Source organism: Crocuta crocuta, unplaced genomic scaffold (genome assembly GCF_008692635.1).
Source record: "Crocuta crocuta isolate KB4526 unplaced genomic scaffold, BGI_CrCroc_1.0 scaffold270, whole genome shotgun sequence".
Taxonomy (NCBI): Eukaryota; Metazoa; Chordata; class Mammalia; order Carnivora; family Hyaenidae; genus Crocuta; species Crocuta crocuta.
The window spans coordinates 2,798,006-2,816,980 of record NW_027527569.1 but is presented as its reverse complement, the minus strand read 5'-3'; the positions used below and the strand labels follow the sequence as shown (position 1 = coordinate 2,816,980).

Genomic DNA, 18,975 nt, shown 5'->3' with positions numbered 1-18,975 from the left:
CTGCAACTGCCCTGCCCATTCACTTTACTTCAGCCACACTGACCTACTTAATATTTCTCAGATATTTAGGGCACTCTGTGGTCTTAGGACCTATGCATGGACAGTCTCCTCTGACTGGAATGGTGTTTCTCCATCATCCATATTGTCCACTCCCTGACTTCACCAGGTCTCTGCTTAAACCTCACCTTATCACTGAGAGACCAATGGTGCTCACCTGGCTCTCTATCCCTTCACCCTGATTTGTTTTTCGTCATAAGACTTTCTACTCTGTAATGTAGCATATATCTACTTGTTAATTCTTTCCCTCTCCTTCCCTTCCACTAGAGTATTCACTTTTCATTGCTGTAATCCAAGCACATAGAATAGGTGTTCAATAAGTATTTGTTGAAGAAGTACTACACATTGATCCTGTGGATGTATGTAGCTCATTGCTTGCCAAAAGTGTCCGCTCCATCATTACATTCAACTTTGTAGCTACAATGAAATAAAACCATCATCTCATAAAGTAATATGGTTAAGTCTACCATACGTCTTAGATATCCACAGAGGTGATGTTTTTTATTCTGTAAAATGCTAATATTTTACAAGCAATAGGAGGACTTTGTAATAAGCAGATATATCAAACGCCCTGATATATCTTCTCCAGCTTCACGTAACCACCCTGGCTGTTAGAAGGAATTTCCAGATGTGGTCTTGTGTATTCCTGACTTTTAAAGGAGGGGGTCATTGGCCTGAGCTGTGGTAGCTGATAAGCGTGCACATCGTGCGTGTCCCTGGGCCCCGTCCTGGAGATTCAGGTGCTGAGTGCTACTTCCTCTCCCAGACCATCTGCATCCACATCCCTTATTCCAGGAGGACTATTAAGACCACGACAATGATTCCATTCCATCTTACTTACCCTAGAGGGAATATCACAGCATCTGTCTCTACTGGTCCACACCGGACTGCATACAATATCAAAATTCTGAATCTGGAACTGCAAACAACCAACAGCAACATCCGCTAAAGATGCATGAAAACCATTTCATACTAACATTTCCACATTTTAACCTTTGCCAGTTTCTCACAAAGACTCTCTCAAGAGTTCAAACCCTTGAGGGCAATGTGATCCTTACTTCATACAGGAAGAACATAAAAACCTATGCCTAAGAGAAGGAGATGTTAAAACAAAATATATATGTGAAATTCCCACATCTGATTCACTTCCTCAGCTAAAATAAAATGCTTGATTGAGTTTTGTTTTGTTTTTAAGAGAACATTAATTTCTCTAAGAATTAAGAGCATACTTAATTAAGAATTGGAAGACTACATACATGTAAATCAACTTTTAAAAGTCCACCTTCATAGAGAAATAACATTAAAAATAACATTCCTCATTTATTCTAAAATTGATGTTTTCTTTTCATAAATTCTTCCTGGGACTGATTAATAACTTTGATGATTCAGCTTAACTATTTCAATATAGTATATACTTTCTATCTTTCCATATTTAAAAAGTAAAATTCTTTTCATAAAAAGGAAAAGTCTGCTTAGATATAGCCACCCTTTTATAAACTTGTTATAATTGTTCTACTTAAAGAAACAATCCAATATTCAATAAAAAGTCTATGTATAAACTTGTTGAATCACTGTTGCACACTTGGAAGTAATATAACATTATGTGCCACCTATATCTCAATTAAAAAAATAAATAGGTACATGCTAAGTGCTTGATAAATCTTAGTAATCATCACTACTATCATTATTGATTTAAAGATTAAGCATATTAAGTATTCTATTAATCCTAAAAAATTTTTAATTTTAATTAAATTAAAAGTCCGGATGTTAATCACATTATTTTAAGTTTGCACTAATGGTTTCTTTACTGCAGAATAAAAATTTCACTTGTGAATCTAGGAGAACAAAATCCTGTCTGTGGAATAAAGCTAAATTAAATAAATGAGATTTTTAAAAAAATAAGCCAAAGATGTTAACCTTGATTTTATTTTTTTTAGAGGGGAAATGGACAGAGAGAGCGAGAGAGAATATTATGCAGGCTCCACGCTCAGCATGGAGCCCGACTCAGGACTTGATCCCATGACCCTGAGATCATGACCTGAGCCAAAATCAAGAGTCGGATGCTTAACCAACTGAGTCATCCAGGTGCCCCTAATCTTGCTTATAGAATAATATTATTATTGATTGACATTAAATATGAGCTTAATTAGCCTGATACAGTGAAAACTCTAAATTTAAAATTTTATTACTAGACAGCATTATAAATATGGTTGACATGCTCCCGCCTCAAACTTGAGCCAGTGCAAATTGTGAGTAATGCAGTCAGTTGGCCGTCTCCTACACTGATCTTCATTCTGAGACAGACAGATGATGACTCTTCTCTGAGAGAGCATGGGCTCCATGACAGTCACTGTTTGTGTCTGTATCATCAAGCTACAAATGCCTAATGTCTTGATTGTACAAATTTGTGTTAACAACTGGTATCTTTGAAGAACAAATAATGAGTTCTTTTAGATTTCACTGATTACCCTGGCAACTCTTTGTGTTCTACTCTCCAATTTGATCTTGTTTCAAGATGACTACATTGATGTTCTCTGCGGTCTTGACATCTTATTTTGTCTCTAGTAGTAAAGCACATTATTATGTTCTGTCAGTAGTGTATTTTCTCAATGTAACTTTCGCAATGTTTCAATCTGACCAAAAAATTTGACAATTTAAAACCCACAGGAAAAAAAAAACCCACTGATTATTTTAAAAATGCTATTTCAATCTTAACGCAAAGTACCAAGAAAAATAAAACGTGTTACTTACTGTGGCTGATTTCCTCTCTCCTTTAATAAGTTTTCCAAGGATTTCATAACCATCAGTTGTGATATTTCCAGCTTCCTTGAGGTCTTTTTCTATAATTTCATAGCAGTCGATGTAAATCTTAACACTTTTTGAGGTCACTACAATATGAACCTAAAAAAATCATTTATTTCCATTATAAAGTTTCTAGCCTCCAAAACTTGGCTGATTTCTGAATATTTCAAATCACAAGTAGACAAATATGTTCTTTATATTATTTTTATCCCAAATCAAGTCTTGGACTAAAATCCTAAGAACCAGGTTGCAATGTCAATGTCATTTATGAAAAACATCAAATTAAATGAGACTTCATCCACATATACATGCATAACTGTCCACTGTCCCCTGTGTACTCATTTTGAGATGATCAGAGATAATTAGTAGATGAGATGATCCCATTAACTATAAAGAACTATTCAAATACAAGTTAATAAAGCATTAATGTATTATTATACTCAGTAAAAAGGATCCTCAAATGTCTTCCACTGATTTGCTAAATCCAAATTTTAATTTGTTATTCCCTAATTTCAGTAAAAAAGAACTAGTACCATCTTCTACAGAGATTCAGTTCTGGAAATCAATAGCTATAAGATTCAATTTCCTTATAAGGAAAGAATCTTATGTTGATTTATTTCTTACCTGATATTGAGGACACTCAGAATTTAAATCTATTAGTGCAGATAATTAATAAAACATTTGTATTTCAACAATGTAAAGAATGGCTGCAGGCAATCTTTGAGTTTATAGTCATGCTCATAGTTTCCACTTATCACAGCACAAATGCTCATGTAGGCACTTGATGATTACTTTGAAAAGTTTGACTCCAAATTAAAAGGAAAAGAAATCCCCTTAAATGCTTTGAGTCAATAAGCATAAGGACAGTCTCTAGCAATGTTTTTAAACAGTGAATATTTTTCCAACATAGAATAGTACAAAAACATTAATTTAGCGCATCTATTAAGTTCTAAGTGTGAAATACATATTGATTGCTTTTATATAAAAGTGATACATAGCTAACTAAAAATTAACTTTAAATGTCCCCAGAACAATCATCTAATATTGAATTCAAGAACACCATCTAAGCATTCCCAAGGTATTTATTATCTAATAAGAACTAAAACCTACTTTTTGGCTCTTGTGTGAACAATCTCAAAGGAAAAGATACACAAAGTATTTTGAAAAATCATAGTACCCCCCAAAATTATTTCAAAGTCAAAACGTTTAATTTGTTATAAAATTATTCCAATTGCCAGTCAATATCATGAGAAAAGCATATTTTGCTACTATCTTTTCAGTACTTTTCATCACATTTTAAACACAGGCATAATAACATTTCAGAGTGGGTTCCTCATCTGTAGAACACTGTCCAAGTATTTAGGGCTTATTTCCCAGCTGTGAAACATTTTTGGTCATAGAAAAGTAGAAAGAAATAGGAACACCCTTATCAACTCATCTCCCTTTCCAAACCCTACCATTCCCTAAATCTTTATTTTTCATCTATTCCAGTTTTTTCCTTATGAGAAACTTCTCACTTGGAAGGGAGACACAAAAATGTGTCGAGAGAATCCTTAAAAAGCAATTGCTGTCTGCCATTCCTTACTTAAGCTCTTTTAGCCTATGCCCCTTCTCTCCCAAGAGCCTCCTACATGATATTTTCATTAATTTCCTGCTATCAGAGTACCACTCATTCTCATCCAAAAGACTGAAGAACTTCAATTCCCAAATTAGATGGAAAATGACAGAAAAGTATTTGAATCTTTGGATCAGTAAAGAATGTAAACATACAATAGTGACTGAACTTAGCACTTGAATTGATGAGATAAATAAGAATAGGTTAAAAGAATGGGGTGAGGAAATGGGGTGAGTGGGGGAGGAAAAAAGAGCATAGTGAAAACTTAGAGGAGAAACTGAAAAAAAGAAAGGTCTGATTAGAAAAAAAGGTAGAGATTTGAGGAGACAAGAGAGCTTGTCAGGAGGAAAAAAGAAAAGAGGCATTATATAAAACCTGAGAACACAAATGCCTCAAAAAAATTATCTTGATTTGTAATTAATAACTGTCACTATAGGTCTCTGCACAAAATACTGCATTTTTTAAAAAAAGGTAGAATGAAGTATTTGGTGAGAGTTGGAAATTTAAACATAATAGTGTTTTAAGTGGTTATCAGTTGGTTCATAAATTTCTAATATCTTCAGTGGTATGGAAGGAAAAATAAAATAGTTCTTTTTAGCAACTACTCAAATGTAAGTTTAATAGATGTATCAATGAGCCAAAAAAAGTTCATAAGAATTTGGCCAAATTCAACATCTATTATCAGATAAGGAGCGGTTGAAGCTAATAATATTTGTCAAACTAGAATTTTCTTTCACAGTGAGGCACTTATTTTACTGTACTTCGTCATGGAAGTAGATATGCCAATATACTCAGAGATCTTTGTTTTTCCTTCATTGTTGTTTTGTTTCTCACTAATGTGCACACTGAAGCTACTTTGAGCTCCACGAGGGGAGTCCCTTGCCATCTTTAGCAAGAGTGATTCATCAATAAGAAAAACAGTCTGGAAAGAAACCAAGACTCTCAGGAAGAGAATTTGCAAGAAATCTAGCTAAACTACTCAAGTACAGGAAAGTTCAGTTTTTACTTGAGAATCAGACTGTACTGAAAATATTTGTCTCTTATGCATGAGGACTAATATTCTGAGTGCCATACTGTTGCACAAGTGGTATTCCTCCTGTTAACTCAGGAGGATGAAAGAATACCGGTAAAAAGCCCATTCGAACCTAGATGGCTCTTTTATTTCTAATGCTCCCAACTGTAGTACTTATTTGTCAATTAATCGTCCTTTAGAAATTTGATAAAGTCTGTATTATCCTCTAATGTTGACATACAAAAAAATTTTGATGAAGGTCAACAAGAATAGACAGTCCCCTAAGAATGTATCTTAGAACTTCTAATATTTTTTAGAGAATTCATGATGTGTTCATGCAAAAGCTAATCTCATAGTTATTTATATTAATTATTTTAGTGAATAATCATAACTTTTGGACTAACATGTTTGTAACTCCTCAATAAACAAGAAGCAGCAGCTTACTGTGCTCTATAAAAGAATTATTTTATCAATTAAAATACTATTCACAAAAATTAAGCTTTTGAAATGAAATGACATAAAGGTTCACAATAAAATGGTAGGTAGAAAAAATGGGCATGCAAAACTACATACATGACATGACTCAAAGTTTGAAAAGATATTAGCACTGAAAATATATCATCATGTTAATAGTAATTATCTCATTAGTAGAATTACTGTTTAATTTTAAGTATTCTTGAATTAATCAAATTCCCTAAAATAAGATCTTGTTTTTAGAAGACATAGCTATGTTTCTACCAATATAACATGACTTTTTAATAAATAATTAATTAGTTTGAATTTTTAAATCATATTCTTTTTCTATAAAAAAGCAGATATTTTATGTTTTTACCTTGTGAAAACTTCCATAAAATAATGTCTTCACTTCATCTGTGTCAAATGTAATAGTTTGCACCTCACCTCTTGTATCCTTGTTAAAGAACGATAATGTCTTGCTAGAAGCTGTAACCAACACATGATTGTTATTAAATCACATCCCTGGTGTACTTCATGTGGAAAATATTAACAAATAATTCTTGTTGGAGAGATTTCTAAAATATGCAATAATTTCAGTCGAGATTAAATGAAATTAGAACATTTACCGATATGTTGTATTTTTAAACATAAAAGTATATATCAAGTAATTATATATATTCTGTAGGTTTTTAAAGAAAAAGAAAGAGAACTCATAATCAAAAGTAGTATGCATGTGCCTTAAAATAAGATAAAAATCCTTACGATCTGCAATCACTCCAACTTGTGGTTTGTAGTCTCTATCTGTGATTTGCCAAATGGCAAAAGGATCACTGGGAGTTTCTGGGAGAAGTCTGAACAATAATATAATTGTGTATGAAGAAGGGAGTCCATTTGGGTGTAGATCTCTGTTGGATTAAACAATTGATTAATTAATAATAAGGATTTCTCACCACAAATAGAGAATACTTTAAATCTTTGTACAATAAAGACATTATCAGTAGTATTAGAAGCCAGTCATAATAAGCTGGCTACATATTAGAAGAGGAAAAATTTAGGAAACACATCAAAAGTAAAACCACTAAAGATCTATCATGTAAGCAGATTATTTACAACCTGCTAAGGTCACAAAAGTCTAGGAAATTGCCCAATGGTCTTTCATCCTACTATTAATAACTGTTAGTATCCTACTGTTAATTTTTTCTAGACACAAATATGATTATAAAATTACATTATGGTTTTAGAGTGATAGACATTGTATTTATGCATCTAATTTAAAGAAAATGAATCTTACTAAATATGCTTAATTTCCAATGTCAGGGGAATGAGAACATGAGTAATACGGCTTAATGTTTTAATTTCTCCTTCCCTATCTCTGATAGTTTTTACACTTCCAAATTCCTCCCCTGAAATCAAATATATCACATAATCTCCAGAAGCTCACATGTTCCCAAAAATAAAACCAGTAATGAATGTTAAGGCCATGTACATGTGTAAACGTTTAGTGATGATAAAGGATGTGATTCAATTAAAGGAAATGCTTCTTGGCTCTAAGGCTATTAGACAAAAAATGTGGTCCCATGTGCTCTTCCAGAGTTGAGTCAGTCATTCTTCTGGGGGAATCTTTGAAGCAGGATTGATGGTTTTCTGTGTGAGACCATTTAATAATACTTTCTTCCTGAAGGTAGTTAAAAGGCTTTAATTATCAACTCTTGGGCAGAAAAGAAGCTGTTCCTCCACAAATATTGACAGAGGGCACAGATTGTCTCTTAAGGTTTCCCATCCTAGTACCAACCACTGGTACTTCTGGAACACATTTGCCCTGCTTCTTAAAACGTATATTCTCGGCAAGCTGACATGATGCCTTTCCTCTGTGCAAAAGCCTCCTATCTCCATAATATTCCATGTTAAAAATAATATCTTCTCCATATTAATACATCATCTCTCACCCAGTCCATGTTTCTCCATCAGTTAGTGAGTGCTTATGAAAAAAATGTAGTTGCATTTATGCTTCCTTCTTTCAGCCACAGTCCTGACTCTTGAGAACACAATGGGCTGTCATAAGTTAAATGTAGGAATCATACCTTGTGGTGACTGAAAGTTAAACACTGGGTATTAAGATTCACTGACAAACCTAAAACTGCGAACCATCATGGTTAACCATAAAAGAGTTAGGAACTTACAATGCGGTCAAACTACAACAATATGATCTGTGCTTTCTTGAAAGAAATTAGCATTGGTTTCAGTCTGAATTTTCCATCAGCTTTCCGAGAGCATTTCAAATCTCAGACATCATTTTCTGACCCTGTCCTAAGTTTCTAAAGACTTTATTTCTTCTTGTTCTTGTCTCCCCATAAGTTGCCAAACACATATTTTCAACATTAAAGTGTTTTAATTCTAATGAATAAAAAAATACATATTTTAGTTATGATTCCCAGGTGCCAACTTTCATGAGTAAAATAACAACAGCTAGAGCTACCCAACAGATTGCCAGAGCATTGGCCAATAAAAACTAACCGCTGCCTGTCTGATCTTGGACAGGCAAAACTGCCACAGTATTTCATCTTCTGGAGATCTGAAACATTAAAAAGAATGTCGGCTCTCATTCTGCATTTATTCCATTCAGTCCCTCTGCACCACAGGGAGAAATGTTCAAAATCATTAGTTGCCTTCCTGTTTAAACAGCCTCCCTGAGAAGAAGCCTTACATCTACAATCCTAGTCTTAAATCCTAAAAGATCCATTTTCCATAATGCTACAAAACCAGGATGAGATTCTTGGGTCTGAGAATAGTGAGGCTTGAGTCCTAGTCTCCTGTATGACCCAATAGGGAAGACACTTAAACCGACTGTATTTAAGGAAACAAAGCTAAGTCATCCATGAGGAGATTTCTGACAATTCTAAAGTTTCTAGATTTTAAGAAGTCAGCAAAAATTCTGAGAACTGAAAAAAAAAAGTGTCAGTATAAGAGAAAGAACGTCCTCATTATCACACTTACACTGTAGGCTGATTCACAAAGGCATTCTTCTGAAGCTTGTACGCTGAGTAGCTGGGGAAAGACCCCGACTCCAAAGAGACTCCTGGTACAGAAGCAAAATTCTTTTCTGTCAAGTTGTATGCTTCGAGCATCTTAAAACCTTTACACCAGAAAGAAAAGAAAATATTGAAATGAGGTCATTTTAATTATGCTGTTGCTCAAATCTGGAAATAAATTAGTCAAAGGGTATAAATGCTTACCGGGTGAGGTGTAGCCGTCCAAATAAATGAGAGGACAACCTGCAACATAGAGCGCTTTCTGAGTACGATTCACCGACATGATAAACAAACATTATACGCGCACACAAAGCACCTATGTACATATACCAAATCATGGAAGTGTTCGTTCATTTATAAAAAATAACACCAGTCTAACCCTTTATAAGTGATTTCATACAGACTTCCTTTGTGTAGGAGAAATTACAGTGCTAAGTGATATAATCAATGTTTTCTGAAAATCCTGCAGTCCAAGTGGGAATTTTACAGTCTTTTTACAAATAGCAAAATAAAATTAAAGGGGGAAATTTTCAGATGTTTTTCAATAGATAAAGAACTCTTCTCCCCAGGGGTTTTTAGATTGAGGCAAAGGCAGGAGGAGTTTGTCCCTATTCAGCCGTCTGCCAAATGTCGAGCCCCATGTCGGCTACTAGACATCATACAGCAGTGACGAGTGTGCGGCACCCTGGGACCCTAGAGCCAGCGATCCCAGAGGGTGGCTTTCAGGACCCCCTGCACTGCAAGAGAGGCAGCAGTACCTCCAGACCCACTAAGCTCCTCCGCTGGGCAATTCCATTCTGAGCTTTGGCATGAGTTAGGAGAGTAAACCCCGGTTATTGTTCACTACTGCAGATCTCTAAGGTTTTAGTAATGTTTAAGAAGGAGAGATATAACACTTGTGAAGAGAAGCCCTCCCAGGGACCAAGGGTCTAATACTAGCCGCATAACTGTCTCCATACTACCCCAAGAATAGGGGCTTATGGATGGGGAAGAGGATAAATTGACTTAAATAATTGATCTTTGGTCCTTCGCTGTATTTGCAAAGCTTCAAGTTCATTGAAGTCTTGGCAAAAACAAGAAAAATCTACACCCAAAAAAAGCAAACGAGAACTGAGAGAATTTCTACGGAGTGCACAAGCAAATGTCAGTGTTTTCCTTGCTCCTTTGAAGCACAGATGTTGACAGAACAAATACCAATTGATTACTAATAGGGAAAACCTTCATCTCACAGAAATTCTTCTATAAATGCATTTCTAAGCTGAAGATTAATTTACTCAAACGTCACAGCATTGGGATGGTGGGAAAAGGATATGTTAAAATACTTCATTTCCATACAAGGAATATTACATCCTCAAGGCTAAAAGCGGACCTCTGACAAACACACATTTAGCATGATCTCAATAGGAACAATGATTCATCAGGTTCCCAAGTGATTTCCCCGAATCTATTTACCCACAGACCTGATCCTATACAGGACAGACAACTGTCCACTAAGTCGTTTTCTTCCAAAATAGGTGAAATTGTGGATACATCTGGACCATGACTTACTTGAAGTGGCCGTCTCACAGACAAATGTGATGAGGTTGTCCTCAATCTTCTCAAAAGATTCAAAGTCATCCACAATGAACACGTGCCGTTCGCTCGGTTTGCTGGCAATGTTGGCAAGCTCATTGTAATCAACGTCAGCCACGCCAACAACAAAGACACTGAACCCTGTAGAGGAGAGTTTATAGAATGAATTACACGTCCCCATTTCTATCCTTTATTAAGCAGTTCAAAATAAAACTTTTCAGAAATGACGGTGTATGTTCTCAGTATATGCAGCAAGTCCTTTTAATTGATAAACTCTCTTTAATGAATATGAACTTTTTCCAGGTCTTCTTATTTTCTGTCTTAGAAAACTCAATTAATTGGGTTTCCTAAAATAAAATCCAAACAATTAAAAGGCACACATCTTAACAGCAGAAAGACTTGATGTGGTGCACGTTTCCTTCCAGAGATCCATAGTCCTAATATACCCACCCATTCGACAGTTCTCTTAGGCACCATTAACACTATAAGCTTATCTAACTCAGAAACCAAGAATGGGCTCATTTTAAAATCTGAGTTCTTGAAACTGATTTTCTCAACAATTTCAGGCTCAAAGGCAGCACTCTGGCTACTCTTAAAATGGAATCTATAATTCCCTGTGGGAATAAACTTTCACTTATTGAGGTAGCACAAATAAACAAAGACTTCACTCCAAAAGCTTAATTTGAGAGTAGAAAAAAAATTGACTATATAAGAAATTAGTTCTCTAGTGAGATATAAATAAGGTAACTTGAGCAAGTATGCATCAACCCAAACTTAAATCAGCCAAAAGCCCAAAATATGTAGATATCTGCTCAAAGTGCATGATGTGAAGTCAATAACTGGGGAGCCTGGGTGGCTCAGTCACTTAAATGCTCGACTCGTGATTTAGGCTCAGGTCATGATCTCACAGTTTGTGGGTTTGAGCCCCACATCAGGCCCTGTGCTGACAGTGTGGAACTTGCTTGGGATTCTGTCTCTCCCTCTCTCTCTGTCCCTCCTCCACTCATTCTCTCTCTCTCTCTCTCTCTCTCTCTCAAAATAAATAAACTTAAAAAAATAAAGGCAATAACTTATTTTTTTTTTAAAAAGTCAGTACAAAGAACAATTTGTATTGAAAGAAGACAGCATGACTTAGCACTGATCATGACTCATGCTTTTAGGCAAAGAATTATGTATGTGCGGATGACAAATTCCATATAAAAAGTACTTTGTAAATTTATTACAGTAGATCATGCACAAAATATAATTCTCTCTGCCTTGGACTTGGACTCTCCCTGGGAGTTGGGATTTGGGGGTGTGGAGGGCATCAGTACAGGTACTGGTGATATCTAATCTCATCTCTAGTAATCCTAAATAATGAATCCAAAGGACGGTGTTGCCAAGAGTTCTCAGGATACTTGATTGTCAAGGTCTACCTCAAAGATGTCTTCCTCCTCCTCCTATCAGCAATCTGCATTGGGTCTGCTGCATCTGCAAGGATGTGCTAAAGCTAAAGGCTTCCCTATGTTTCTCCTGGCACAGGGAACCGGCATCAAAATTCACTTCTGCTGTGGTAGGAAGCCTGCTCCGGGACCATTCCATTATTGCATTCCATAGCCTTCCAGCCATGATGGGGAAATTAGGTTTGCTCTTTTACATACCCCGAGTCACGTCTTACACAAAGATGTATATACACCCTGTCATTTTTGAGCACTTACAAAACCATCCATAAATGAAATATAAACTAACATTTCAAGGGTATGGACTCCAGAGTAAAACAGGAACAATAAAGTAAAATCAGCAATTCCATCATGTGCAATCACTCCTAAACATGTAAAACCGTTAAAATAATGAGCGCACTCACTAGGCATCAAATTCATGCCTGTGCTTACCTGACTGCTGGATGACCAAAGCTGCCTTCTTGACCTCATCCTGTGACCGACCGTCTGTGACCACAACCAGCACCTTGGGAACATTCTTTCTCATGCCGCTCTCCCAGGTCAAGACCTTCTCCTTGATAAACGTGAGAGCCTTGCCTATAGAGTATGGCATAGAACATTTTAGTGTCACCTCAGTGAAAACTATCCAAATGCCACACTCAACTGAGAAGAATCTGAATATTAGAATGGGGTCGTACACCCCGTTCTACCACTCCAAATGCTTTGGAGAGTAAAGGTCTATGTTCACAGTTGATTGACTGTACCTGTTCTTGTGTTTCCTCCTCTGTACCTAATATTCTGGAGGGCCCCAAGGGCTTGGGCCTTGTCATTGTATGTGTTCAGCTTGAACTCAGACTTGACTTCATCACTGTACTGCACAAATGAGACCTGAAAAGGAATGCAGTTGGTGGTGAGGTTAAGACACCTTTTTCTATATTTCAATTTTCCAGTGGCTCCTCTTGCTGTTGGGTGGGGAAAAGAAATATCCTAGATTTGACAACTTATAATAATAAACTCTTTATAGCTAATGCTATAACACTGACTACTATTGTCTCATTAAATTTACTAATTTCTAATCTTCAATGAAATTGCCAATAATTGATATTAACATTATAAATATGTTATATTCATATGATGTTCACATCCTTGCTCTAGGATACAGGAAGAGATGGGCAAAGCTAGGGAAGAGTGAGGTCCCAGGATTAGAAATGAGGACACACCATCTTGAACTCAAATGTTGGCTAAGCAATTGGTCCTCAGCCAACTGCTTCTTCTCACTAATGGCATCCATTCTTCATGTTAATATTAAAATGTTGCATGTGTGCTAATAATCAGCACTCACCACAAACTTAGTAGCAGTGTGATTTACTAGAGAGAGTACAGGCTTTACAGTCAGAATTCAATAGGCTCAAATCCCAGCTCTGCCTTGGATTTGACATACGGGAAGTTCTGCACTTCTCTGAGCTTTGGTTTCCGTATCAGTAAAATGGAGGTAACTATCCTTACTTTCCAAAGTCGTGTTAAGGACTGATAATCATGTATGTAAAGTAGATGGCACAATAGTTATTTTTTACTTTTTATTAGAAATATCAGTGTCTGAATGGATGAAAAAAATGGCTTAGTTGCTGAAACATTAAATTAAGACTATAACTAGCTTGAATTTTTTACTCTTCTTGGGTTGGAAAAATGTTCACAGGATTATTTGGGGATTTTAAATTTAGTATATTCCATAAAAGAAGACACAATTTGTTTATGAACTTATGTGTGGCTTATGTCAAAATCTCTTATTTTCATAATCAAAGATGCCACGGTGATGAAGTATGAAATGCCGCACGCCCATCCAGTCATTGCTCATCACTGAGTCCTCTGTCTTAACAGGGATTGACAATCACAATGCATTTAATTTCCTGAACATTAGATGACCTTTTATGTCCTCTGTCTTAACAGGGAGTGACAATCACAATGCATTTAATTTCCCGTACATTAGATGACCTTTTATGGAAATGTATTATCGTAGGAAGACTTGAGCTGGAAGTCAGAGTCAGAATGCCCTAAACTCCCCAAAAGCAGTATCACCTAGCCAAGTGAATACCTACAGGAGGGTTCATTTGTCTATTTGTCATTTACATCCAACTCCTTCCCAAAAATACATGTGTAAAGAAAAACAGTAAATAACAGAAGTAAAAACATAGTTTACACAGAAGAGCCTTTCTACTGAAAGAGAGAAATTCAAAGGAAATAGCAAAACCTTGCAAATGAATAGCCATCTTTGAAATGGCACCCACCTGAATTCCAGCAGGACTGATTTCATCAAAGGCTCCCACAGTATTGAAGATGAATTTTACAACTTTGTTAAAATTATCATCCCCGATACTCCAGGAGGCATCAGTCAAGAATACAATATCTGCCTTCGCCCCTTTGCATACTGGGGGAAAAAACAGAGAAACCCCCAATTCTCATGAATTCTTCTACTCAAATGAAGTTACAAAGCTGAGAAATGTAGCTTAACACCCCCTACTCAAAGTAGCAGCAACTCCTGGGAGCGTCTTAGAAATGCAGAATCCTGGGCCCTACCTCAGACCTGAACCAGATTAACAACAAGATACACTGATGATTAACATGCAGAATAAAGTCTGAGAAGCACTAGACTAATTGGCCCTTAATTTCTGCTCTAGAATTACTCCATCTGCTTAGATCCATTATGCAAATATATACTCTTTCCTTGTGGAACTTTTCAAGTGGTTTCCAACAACAGATGAGGCCAAAATCAAATGAAAAGCAACACTGTCCAGAACTTAAGAATATCCATCAATGGGTCTGGAGGTTTTGTATATGATTATCAAAGATTTTGTTCAAATTAGGTGTCTTTTCATTTTAAATTAGGCTACTAGAATTACACAGAGTGAGGGAAGGGAAGGAATAAATTGTCTTTGATTTGAATTTTCACACCTGGGGGGTTAAAACATCAAAATTTTAATATATAAAAACTTAACATGTAGAATATATGGTACCAAGAGTGAGGCTCACATAAACTGTTGACTATGGATGAAAATGAGGTGTCAGCGTAGACTCATGGTAACAAAGGCACCACTCTGGTGCTCGATATTGATACTGAGGGAGGCTATGTGTTTGGAGGGCAGGTTATATATGGGAACTCTGTGTGTTTCAGTTCAACTTTGCTATGACTGCTTTACAAAGAAAGGTCTAGGGCACCTGAAGGGCTCAGTCCATCAAGCCTCTAACTTTTGATTTCAGCTCAGGTAATGCCCTCACAGTCATAGGATCCAGCCGTGTGTTGGGCTCTGTGCTTAGCACGGAGCCTTTGTGGAATTTTCTCTCCCTCTCCTTTTGCCCCTTCCCTGCTCACACTCTCTTTCTCCAAAACAAACAAACAAACAAACAAAACACCTCTATTAAGAAAAAAATTAATAATTTAATATATTTTATTTTTATGTTTATTTGCTTTTGAGAGAGAGACAATGTGAGTGGGGGAGAGGGAGAGAGAAAGGGAGACACAGAATCCAAAGCAGGCTCCAGCCTTTGAGCCATCAGCACAGAGCCTGACATGGGGCTTGAACTCACTCACGAACCATGAGATCATGACCTAAGCCAAAGTCAGACGCTGAACTGACTGAGCCACCCAGGTGTCCCCCAAAAATTTAATATATTTTAGGACAAGGTTTTTTATTGAATTTCTTTCAACCGCCTAAATAAACTCATTATTATTTTACCTTATAATATTATTATTTTATCGTATAAGAATACAGTTTAAATTTTTTTATTTTATTTATCTAATAGGTTTAATAAAGTTGTAGCATTCTAGAGCTGTCTAAGACAAAAGCAAAACACTTGTAAAATCTGAGATTCATTCAGTTAAGTGCTAGAAAGAAACAGAAACATAGGGAAAGAATAAAGCAATTAGCTTAAACATAATCTGATAAAACACTGAGAAGTGCCCCAAATTAATGAGAGATCAGTCCTATTAGCTCACTATGTCCTTTTTCTAGTACATGGCAAGTGACAATTATGTCTCAAAACTGCAGTGAATGAACATTTTTTTAGCTTTGTGCACTCCAGGGCAGAAACCAGAAATTCCAAAGCCAAAGGCCCCAGGGGTAGGTTGAAGATACAGCCAAAAAGGTTCACAGTCTCTATTGATGCCAGCAGCCAGGAAAAAGAAATGGCCACCATGTGACTATGGGCAATGCAAAGTATCCCTGGACATTAATCTGCAAAATCAAGGAAACAGAGTTCAAACTGAGGAGCTATAGTTTATGACTGAGTTCATTCACACTCCCGCCAGAGTGGGAGAAGAACAATTACTGGTAACCTTTTTATTTTTTTTTTAATCTAAAAACTCTTCAGCAAGAATGATAAATCAGAAATAGTCTATAGCAGTTGGAAGTAGCTTCTAGGCTACATAAGCAAGAAGGCTATGAATCCCTATCAGCTGAATGTACTGCCTAACAAGCTGTACTTACCTTCCCGGGCTGGTGGAATTGTGGGAGGGGGAGGAGGTGTGGGTGGCTCCGTAGGGGCTTCTGTTGGTTTTACAGCTAGAATTGAAAAATAGTAATTAGAAGAACATAACCTGTGCAAATTTCATATCATAGGAAGTACATTTTAAGAGCAATATAAGTCCTAGATAACAAATCAAGTCTCATTGGCACTGACATACTAGAAATTCTATTGTATCCAAATTTGGTATCATTGGTAGTCATTCAAACATTGACAACAGCTGCAGAAAGCAAAACCACAATTCAAACCGTAGATGAAAAGCCTTCAAATAGGGTCAAATGCATAAAGGTCACTAATATGGGTTCCTATTCACCTTCTTACCACCAGCGAAAGCCATATCTCCCTCCTGTAGCCCTTCCCTTAAAATAACACCAACTCTGTAACAGGGACAACATGGATTTGCTGTAGATAAAAGTTCTGAACCAGCCACAGAGTTCTTCACAAATCTGCCATCATTCCAATCATTACTGTTGCCCATAGGGAGAAGTGTCTACACAGGAGCCACCAGGGTCTCCCACATGTAGAACATTCTATTCTGACACCTTACAGAGAATTTCAGATTACTCAAAAACTTACTGGTATGCTCTTTGACAGAGACTCCGGGTCCCTCAAGATTTGGTGTCTGCACAAATACAGTGACGCCATAATCAGTTTCTGGTGAAAGACCAGTGAAGCAGTGACTGGTTTCTGATCCACGCACGGTAATTTCTTGTCCTCTGGTTCCTGATTATAACAACAAAGGAAAATGCCACTGTCACTATCAAATATATGTGAAGACATTTTTATATATCATTTGCTAGACAAAATAGCATCTCCAATACTGAAATTTAAAATGTTGCTACTGTGTACTCCAGTCCCTGTTTTTTCTTTTTCTTTTTTTTTCTTTCTTTTTTTTTTTTCTTTTAGCACACGTACCATCTGCAGGGCTTAGTTTGAGCCTGTAGGAGGTGGCTGCCCGGTGAGGTGACCATCTAACACAGAATGTATCCCACCCGACCTGATAAGTTTTCAGATCTGTCACATTTAAATACACTACAAAAAAAAAGTAAAAAACAGATTTACTTCTCAAATAAAGACAAAAAAACATACTTTTAATCAAAATGCAATTTTAAAACTTCCACTGTGGTTGAAAAACATGCCTATGTTCTTAGTATGTTTCCTTGTAAGAAACATACAGGAAAATGTGGTACAGCTAAAACAGACCTCCCGTTCTATCACTTGTCCTCAAGGGAAAGAAATTCCACGTACTCCCTCTGGACACTACAAAGAACCATGACATCTCATGTAAAATAATAAGAAATTTTTCTAAAAGCCTATCTTCTGAGTCCTTAAATAGTTATTTACTATTTGGTGACAACAAAATCTATCTTTGGGCCAACTCATTAATCATGGCATTTCTATGAAAACTTTCAATCAAACCAAGTCATTAAGGTAATATATGTTTTAACATCACATATGTCAACAAAAAGCCTACATAGCATTCCAAATCTAATTTTACAGATAATTCATGGATAAAAATCATAATTTCTATAATTTTTATCTTTCAAAATTCAAAACATATTTTAGGAGAAATAAAAAGATCACATACATTTTTGTATACTCAATTATACTGCTTATATATTTGGGTGGCTGGACAAAAAAGGGCCACCTCCTTAATGCTGAGGAAACATGCATATGTTAAGAGGAAATGAAATTAGAACAGGCCGACCTGGCAACTTGTACTACACTTTTTCTTACAACCATGAAAAGATATGTGACTCACATGTAGTGCCTTGATCCGTCAGGGGGACACTGAGTCCAGAATCATACTGAGCATAAACATTCACATCATAGGTGGTGCTGGGATTGAGATTGTGTAATGTATATGATGTCATTTCTCCAACAAAAGCTTCCATGGGCTCATTGGAACCTGTAAGAACAATCACAAAAATACATAGAAATATGCCACCACTAGTCTCAAATTTTCTTTAAAATCAAATAACTTATACTCAAATGATGGTAGGAACACCATTAATTCCACAGCCCCTTATGCACCTGCTCCTTGTAGCACATGCTTCATTATATGGTGAATACAAAACTATGAGCAGAGACTAATGCTCTTATAATCAAAGCATACACAGCACAGTACCTAGAATGTAGTAGATTTGTAATCAATGTTCCTTTAATGAATAAATCCAATCACACAATCAAGCCTACCCTAGACCCTCAAGCCTCTTCTCTAAGCCCCACTTTGGCAGCATAGTGCTTTGCACATAGTAGGTGCTCAGTTAACATTTTTCCAATTTGTTGTAAAGATAACTTAAGAAATTCCATCTTGGGGAGGGCCTGGTGGCTTGGTCAGCTGAGCTCCGACTTTGGCTCAGGTTATGACTTCACAGTCTGTGAGTTCGAGCCCCGCTCAGGTTTTCTGCTGTTAGCACAGAGCCCACTTTGGATCTTCTGTCCAAACACTCTCTCTCTGCACCTCTGCTGCTCACTCCCTTTCTCTCAAAAAAT

The 18,975-nt window shown here is 36.4% G+C and overlaps 1 protein-coding gene across 4 annotated transcripts in view; it reads right to left on the bottom strand.

Moving 5' to 3' along the window:
- COL12A1 (collagen type XII alpha 1 chain) overlaps window positions 1-18,975 on the bottom strand; it is a 119,325-nt gene that overhangs the window by 19,239 nt on the left and 81,111 nt on the right. For all 4 annotated transcript variants that reach the window (XM_077770263.1, XM_077770280.1, XM_077770286.1 and 1 more), the window contains 14 exons: window positions 18,242-18,388; window positions 17,395-17,511; window positions 17,056-17,202; window positions 16,443-16,517; window positions 14,247-14,386; window positions 12,726-12,849; window positions 12,415-12,558; window positions 10,520-10,684; window positions 9,176-9,214; window positions 8,937-9,075; window positions 6,705-6,847; window positions 6,319-6,428; window positions 2,809-2,958; window positions 899-976 (listed from right to left, as the gene is read on the bottom strand). In XM_077770263.1, the coding sequence (XP_077626389.1) occupies window positions 899-976; window positions 2,809-2,958; window positions 6,319-6,428; window positions 6,705-6,847; window positions 8,937-9,075; window positions 9,176-9,214; window positions 10,520-10,684; window positions 12,415-12,558; window positions 12,726-12,849; window positions 14,247-14,386; window positions 16,443-16,517; window positions 17,056-17,202; window positions 17,395-17,511; window positions 18,242-18,388 (1,718 nt within the window). The remainder of the gene's footprint in view (window positions 1-898; window positions 977-2,808; window positions 2,959-6,318; window positions 6,429-6,704; window positions 6,848-8,936; window positions 9,076-9,175; window positions 9,215-10,519; window positions 10,685-12,414; window positions 12,559-12,725; window positions 12,850-14,246; window positions 14,387-16,442; window positions 16,518-17,055; window positions 17,203-17,394; window positions 17,512-18,241; window positions 18,389-18,975) is intronic.